The sequence below is a fragment of the Sinocyclocheilus anshuiensis genome, unplaced genomic scaffold, assembly GCF_001515605.1.
Source record: "Sinocyclocheilus anshuiensis isolate Anshui unplaced genomic scaffold, SAMN03320099.WGS_v1.1 scaffold831, whole genome shotgun sequence".
Classification (NCBI taxonomy): Eukaryota; Metazoa; Chordata; class Actinopteri; order Cypriniformes; family Cyprinidae; genus Sinocyclocheilus; species Sinocyclocheilus anshuiensis.
Window position 1 is genome coordinate 561,735 of NW_015542380.1, and position 7,948 is coordinate 569,682.

Genomic DNA, 7,948 nt, shown 5'->3' on the forward strand with positions numbered 1-7,948 from the left:
TGGAACCACAAGCAGTTCTGTCTTGGCAAGGTTGAGTTGAAGGTCTGCTGAGGTTAGACAACTTGAGATGCGAGCAGCTATCGTCGGATCATCAGGATGGAATGTGAAGTAAAGTTGAATGTCATCAGCATAGCAGTGGTATGAAAAGCCATGTTTCTGAATGACAGAACCTAATGATGCCATGTAGACGGAGAAGAGAAGTGTTCCAAGAACTGAGCCCTGAGGCACCCCAGTAGTTAGATGTTGCGACTTGGACACCTCACCTCTCCAAGATACCTTGACATTAGCAGAGAAGGAAGAGAGGAGTGACTGATACACATTAAAGTCAGTAGGATTTTTTGATTTGCGCCACACCCTTTCAGCAGCCCTGAGTGTAGAACGATGTTCACGGAGAACATCAGACAGCCAAGGGGCAGAAGGGGTGGTACGGGCTGGCCTGGAAGACAAGGGGCAGACAGGGTCTAAGCAAGATGTAAGAGTGGAGCAGAAAGGATCAGTAGCACTGTTAGCATCAAGAGATGCTAACTGCTTAAGGGAAGGAAGCAAAGATGAAACCATAGCAGATAGCCAGGAATAAATCACAGGAATAAATTACATTTTAAAATATATTCAAATACAAAAGTTATTTTAATTTGAAATAACATGTTATAATATTACAGTTTTTACTGTATTTTCGATTAAATAAATACAGCCTTAGTGAATATAAGAGACTGTTGTCACAAACAACTTAAAAAAAAGGCCTGGAAGAATTTTGGAAATTCATTGGTCATAAAGTGTGGGAAGTGTTATGTACCTAAATATTTATTTTGCTGAAAAAAGGATAATTATTGGTTGCATTTTTTGGACCAGCTTATTAAAATGAACACCGTCCTAATTGAATAGACATGCAAAAATTCTGAGCATAATCTGTGTGTAATGTTTCTTAAAGGTTTGTTAATTTATGAATGCATTCAAAATACTACAAAACTACTGTACATCACTGTAATTGTTTCTATCTATGTTGTTCTCTTGCAGATCTGGTAGAGAGCATGCGGCAGGCTGAGCTCTGTGACTGGGCTTTGGATTCGACGCTCTTCACCTCGCTCTGTGATTCACTCAACCGTTTCTTCACTCAGAAGGGTCTCATTAGCTCATCTTCTGGTGGCCCCTCCTCTTTCGGACAAATGGCCCCACCTCCTATGAATATGCTGCCCACTAACCCTCCCAGCCTGGCTAGTTTAACTCAACCCTCTCCACTCATCTACTCCTCTCAGCTCCCTCCTGGCACTGGTGAATCTCCCCTCCAAAGTCCTAGGAGAAGCCTGACTCCTCACACCCAGAACCAGACAGCACCGAGATCCCTGGGGCTGCAGCCCACCACGAGCCAGCCTCTGACTCCTAACGGTACGTCAACAGACCCCTTAAATCCTTACAGGACCACTGTGCATCTAAACGTAAAGGGATAGTTCACCCAAAAATTAAAATCCTGTCATTTGATTACTCACCCCAATGTAGTTTCAAACCATTCCATGACTTCTGTAGAACATCAAGATATTGTTTTGGAGAACGTTTTAACTGTTTTTACTCATTCTCCTAATACAGCACTTCAAACTCAACCCCTGACCCCAACAGGACGTCCACACTTGAAGAAAGTCAACAGTGAGGAAATCCAGGATGATTTCGACTGGGATTCTTTGATTGAATAATTTTGTTTGCAGATAAATACACCGTAAAGAAAACATGAGCCAATTATTGAGAAAAGGCATGAGTATCTGTCAAAAAGGAGGTGAGGCTAACTCATTCATCTTGTTTCATTTATATGTGGAACAAAAGCAGCACCATCGTAACAATGATCATCATTCAGCTGTTTGTTTCCTTTGATTGATATGGCACAGTGGTGCTGCTATAGTCAACTGCATGTTGAAGTGCTGGAGAATAATAATAGCCAGCACCAAATTGTGAGGTTAACCAAAACTTGCAATGCAAAATATTTATCATGTTTGTTCCTGAACTGCTCCAGACCTTGAAGGTTGGGGTGGATCGATCCACGCTAGGCTGCCTTTTACGTCAGCGTATTACAATGTAAATAGCATTAGCACTTCCAAAGCCTTAGCCAATTTACAATGGCTCAGTTTTTGCTGAATGTTGATAGAGGCTTTCCTGACACTTTAGTCAATTTAATAGCTATTGAAAACTTTTTGACCAAAGACAATCTTAAATTGCACTTTTTCAACAAATTGCATGTACACTAACAATTTGTGGGAGGATAAATGCAGTTTAACAGTACACTGAGGTATATTATGGCAATACATATTGGTGTATTTTGACTGAAATCAATTATGACATTTATTGCTTTATATTATTACACATTGTCACATAGCAAATCTCCTTAGGGAGCCAATGTCTTCAATTAAAAACAAAATAAAAAGAAACGTCCAATGTGTTTTATTTTAGTTGCCATCTAAAAGCAAACCAATGCCAAAGGAAAAAAAAAAAGCTTAGACAATTTTTTGTGGATTTTTTTTTTATTTCTTAAATTTCTTTGATTTTTTTTCCTCCATTTTATTTTTAAATGTGAATGTTCACAGTCAACACCACACGATTTTTGACCATAGCCAATATTAGAGAAATATCTCTAAAATGTTCATATATATAAAATAATTAATTGAAAGTAAATAAAGAATAACAGCATGGATCATGTCATTCAGTCCCCAAATGTATATGATTTCACATAATCATTCAGGTCATTTTCTTTTTCAGTTTCAGAAGCGTCAACACTTTCCCACTTTCTGTGTAAATGTTCAAGGAAAAAATGTGCTGAAGTGAAATGCAAAGACAGGCTGATTCTCACGTGAACAGGTGTCGAATTAATGCTTTGATTCTTACAACTGCAAAAATAAATGTGTGAAAAGGACCTTTATAACAAGTTAAGAGTGCTGAAAGTGAGACTATGCTGATAAAACCCCATCAGAAGCACAGCAGAGGACCGAGTGAAAACAATGGACACATCATACAAGCTCTCTCTCTCACTCATACACTCACACACAGCATCTCTTCATGTGTACCACTTGACGTGGACTGAAATTTCGCAGGTGGTCGAAGGAGACCAAGCAGGCATCTGTTTCAATGGCAATTTCCAGTGCGATATTCCTTGGTTTAATCGATCCCAGGAGTCAGAGACATACGATTAAAATAAATTACACAAGATTACACATTAAATTAAATTAAAAGTAATACATCTATCGAATGATTTTTTTTTTTTTTACTAGAGTTGTGAATAAAACGGACAGCTGAATTCTTCTCAGTCTGTTCAGGGCGAGCCCGTCACAGTCATCCTTCATGCACTCTTTCATCAGAGGGTCACCGGCTCAATGAAAGGGGGAGAAAGGGGTATACGATGGAGTTCATTAGTGGCTTGTTTTCCTCCTCCCTTATCTACATGTTTCTGAACAATAACAATCATCCTAATAATATAACAATATTAACAGCCTGCATTCATTGAATGAACCCACCAATCATCCATGTCTGTCAAAGAAAAAATTGAACTAAGGGAAATAAATAGACTTCAAATACTGTGTAAAATAAAATGAAAACAAAAAAAAAAATTAAATGCTGTTTTGTGAAAGAAAGTAACACATTTTTGTTTTTACTTTTTCATTAAATATAGAGATGTATACACATTTCTTTTTTGTCAAACACAAACTGTTTGTGTTGGTAGGGCAGGTTTGGATTGGTTGGATTTAGTTGACAGGGCACGTGGGATTGGTGAAATCTCTCAAAGAAGGAAAGGATTGGTGCTTGTGCCTGTTGTTCCACCTCCCATAGATCCTCCTGTTCCCATCACTCCGCCCACCCCCGACGGCCTGCCCAAAATCAGTGCAGGCTGCGCGGGGCCACTAGGGCCCATCAGCAAGGGATTTCCTGTGGAACCCATGGAGGATATTCCACCAAAAGGCATGCCCATTGGGCTGGACTGTACCATTCCCATGCCCATACCAGGGGCCGCCATAGGGACCCCCATTCCTGGCATGCCCATCCCCGGCTGAACCATTCCCACTGCTGGTGGAGGCATGTGACCCAGCATAGGATTCTGGGGAATGGGGCTCGTGCGGAGCTGGCTTAGACTGAGCGAAGAAGGTTGAGGGGAGATGGATGCCATCGGGGTCGCGCCAAAAGGATTAGAAGCAGAAGGTGGCGTCGGAGACACCCCTCTACTGGAAATGGTACTGCCTGGGGTAACTCCCATTCCTGTTGAGGAGGGACCTAAAGTTAAAGGAGAAAACTAATGTTAGAGGGATAAACAAAACAAGATTTCTCTCTCTAAATGTGGGTTGTTTTAAATACACACCCTGTGTCTGTAGGAAGGGGTTGTGAGATGTGGAGGAGATGCTTGGCGGTGGTGGTTGTTTAGGTTTGGGTTTTGATGATACTAGTGAGTCCAAATCCACGAGTGCAGCATTGGGACCCAAAAATGACTCTGGCGTTTTTCGAACAGGCAAGGAGTAACTGAGCGATGAAAGGTCAAAGGGCACTGGAGAGCCTGTGCTGCCTCCACCTCCAGCATCATATCCTGTCACTGAGGAGCCTCTTCTCTCTGGATCTGCTGTGTGTGTGGAAAAGAACGAGGCAAAAAGAATTAGACGTAAATGGTTCAATAATACGATCTTGTGAATGACTAACAAAGAAACAGGATTGCTGTCCAACTGATCCTTTGCTAAAACCTGCATTAAACACATTACTGGCCAATACTACCAATACCATATTATTAGACAAGCATTTATTTATTTTAATTTGGGATGCACCATACAAGCTAACAACTAATATCTGCAATCTACTCTCCATTGGAAATGAATGGCTTCTGGTCAGGGCTGGGAAGGTTACTTTTAAAATGTATTTCACTACAGATTACAAAATACATGCTTTAAAAAGTAATCAGTAATGTATTTAGTTAGATTACTCAGGTTTAGTAACTTAATCTAAATACTTTAGAATACTTTGAAATACTTAAGCTATACACAAAGGAACATATTAATGTCTTGTTTTTATGTTTTCCAACTCTAAATAAAAGTGAAATCTACCAGTCATAAGATTTGCGTTTTCCTTGCATTTTATTTTTAACAACATCAGTTTTCCACAGCATTTCTATGAACAACAAAAAAATGTTGTGTCATTTAAATCTACCAATCAATATAAATTCAATTTGAATACAATGAATGGGATTCCGTGCTGTTTCATGCTGCATTCCAAGCTTCAAAACAAATCCAAACACACCAAACATATCATAAAAGTAGCCAAAACAACTGGCACAGTTCTCCAAGTTATACAATAGATTTGTTTAATGAATGGACCAAACTTTAAGTGATTACTTCACTGATAATCCTCTATATGGAGAAGCGATCGCCACAAAAGAATCGCTGAGTCAAAATTGACGGGGCTCATTTCCCAAAACTACGGTCGCAAGTAACTTAAAGGGTTAGTTCACCCAAAAATGAAAATTAGCCCATAAATGACTTACCCTCAAGTCATCCTAGGTGTATATGACCTATGAGTTTCAGTCGGAGTTATATAAAAAATTCTTTGATCTTTCAAGCTGTTTCATGGCACTCAGCGGGTGTTGCATTGCTTCAGTCCAAAACAAGTTAAATAAAAAGCGCCCATCCATAAAAAAAAAAAGGGTCTCACACGGCTCCGGGGGGTGAAAAAAGGCCTTCTTTAGCGAATCGATGCATTTTTGTAAGAAAAATATCTATATTCAAAACGTAATAATTGCTTTAATGTAGCTTGCGCCAGCAGTTGTACACAGAAGCAGCTCCGGGAGGCTGACGTATGAGGTCAGCGTTACGCATGCGCCGGTGAGTCTCGCGAAAACCAACGTATGTTTACAGGAGCAAAGGAAGCAAAGTTTCCTTACTTTAGCAAAGGAAAACCAGTCTCCTCTTGGCTTATATCGAAATCCTCCGACATTCTTCTTTAGGCTACTTTAACACCGAGTACGTTTACATGGACAACAATACTCTGATTTTAATACGATTAAGACAATACTCTGATTAAGAATCTACCATGTAAACAAACATTTTTGATTACCTTAATCTGGCTAAAGTCATAATCGAAGTAAACACTACTCGAATTAAGACATGTGGAGTATTCCTATTTTAGCCGCATTATTGAAGTGCAGTAAAGACATGTACATACCTTAATCACATTATTACAGTCGTGTAGGACTTTTCGCCGCATTCTCATGTAAACACCATAATCATAATATTGGCTTATTTAGAATAAGGTAAATAATTAGATTACTGATGTCCATGTAAACGTAGTCACTGTTGCCGCGGGTTGTGTTTCATGTTGAAGCGACTCCGATAACATGATATTTATCCCCTGGAATGCAAATTGCAGAAGGGGAACCCACCAAAAAACGTGTATTTTACCCCCCGGGAACGTGATTTTTACCACCTCAAAACGCGATTGGGCTAGTTTTGAGTAGCGATTGGGCGGGTTTTCTTGTGAAAACCTGGCAACCCTGGGAGTGACGAGCCGGCAGAGGATTGCGCAGCCTTCCTCGAACAGTTATGTTCACGATTTCTGGGGGCTGTGATTGGATGATGACAGGTATCGGTGGTCATTCTCAAGTGATCTGCACTGCTGCTGTAGTATCAGTCAGTGGTTAGATCAGCGTAGCAGTCAAAAAACGGGACAAGGGAAGTCACGTACGGGACAAATCAATTAGGCCCAAAATATGGGACGTCCCAGCTAGGGGTTGCTTGATGGTAAGGTGAGAGAGGGAGAGAGCGATACAGAGAAAAAGAGAAAGAGATCCGTTGCGTGATCCTATTGCCGTTTGCTCACTTAGCACACACATTTGTAAATATAAACAAACAAGAATTATTCACTATAAACAACATTTATTTTAAGCGTCAAGCATACAGGACTTTATATAAAGCGAAAGTGAAACTAGCAGCCTGTGTGAAATGCGCTATGGGCTATACGCGTCTCATTCTTCACCAATACAAATGTGTGCGCGCACGCTGCACGTTTTGTTTGTTGACATTAATTGCATTATATGAGTCACTTTGAAATATGTCGCAGCACTTTTCAGATGATACAAAAATGTGACTTGTGTTTTAGAAAATATGTTCATCGCTGTTACAAAATTTATGTATAGGCTAACGAGTGATTCCTTACATTTAGCCCCTTTCACACATACAGACTTTACCGGTAAATTACTATTAAGAGATCATGTGTGGACAGGACCTTTTCAAAAATACCGGTAAATTTGTTCTGGCAATTTACCGGTATGAGTAGTTGTAACCTTACCAGTAAATTGCTGAAATGATGCTGTGTGAATGCAGAATGAATATTACCAGTATGAGAATGTACAAGTTCAGAATGCGCTGACGTAAGACATCTACTCTGGGCCGATCTAGAGCCATTGAAATTCAAAATTCAACAGCTCTGGGCCAATCATAACATTCTGACGCAGACGACGCATTTACTCTGTGCTGTGTAGTTCAGTTTGAAGTCGTCTAATTCAAAGTCTCTGGACCAAAAACACTGCATGAATGTTAACGTTTGACACAAAAATGAAAACCTCAACAAAAACACTGACCGCGTATACCCTTCCATGTTTACAAACACAACACCGAGAGGCGCAGCCGTTTAGAGGTCATTTCTGGTTAACGATGTCACAGAATTTACCGAATTTGAAACCGATTTGTGAATGGTGCTTTACTGGTAAAAACAAAGAACGTCGTTGCCTGTGTGAACAGCGCATTTTTTAATTTACCGGTAAAGTCATTCCAGTAATTTTACGGCAATTTACTGGTATTACTGTGTGAAAGGGGCTACATGTATTATTGGAAAAATTCTAAGTGATTACAATACTGAGCCATTGCAATGGAGCAGCTCTAATGTGCTATTACATTAAATATGAAGTACCATAGAGCTATATATACAGTATATATATATATAT

General features: G+C 39.8%; 2 protein-coding genes across 5 annotated transcripts in view; one reads left to right on the plus strand and one right to left on the minus strand.

Annotated features, from left to right (window-relative positions):
- Positions 1-2,492, plus strand: part of LOC107692570 (forkhead box protein J2-like) — an 8,984-nt gene extending 6,492 nt beyond the window's left edge. Inside the window, exons 9-10 of the mRNA XM_016491673.1 lie at positions 1,015-1,383; positions 1,582-2,492. Coding sequence (XP_016347159.1) covers positions 1,015-1,383; positions 1,582-1,685 — 473 coding nt within the window. The 3' untranslated portion in view covers positions 1,686-2,492. The remainder of the gene's footprint in view (positions 1-1,014; positions 1,384-1,581) is intronic.
- A 23-nt stretch (positions 2,493-2,515) lies between these two features.
- The window catches only part of LOC107692569 (epsin-1-like), a 23,621-nt gene continuing 18,188 nt past the window's right edge, over positions 2,516-7,948 (minus strand). For 3 of the 4 annotated variants that reach the window (XM_016491672.1, XM_016491669.1, XM_016491671.1), the window contains 2 exons: positions 4,328-4,582; positions 2,516-4,242 (listed from right to left, as the gene is read on the minus strand). In XM_016491672.1, coding sequence (XP_016347158.1) covers positions 3,755-4,242; positions 4,328-4,582 — 743 coding nt within the window. In that variant the 3' untranslated portion in view covers positions 2,516-3,754. The remainder of the gene's footprint in view (positions 4,243-4,327; positions 4,583-7,948) is intronic. The other variant, XM_016491670.1, reaches the window with a different exon arrangement.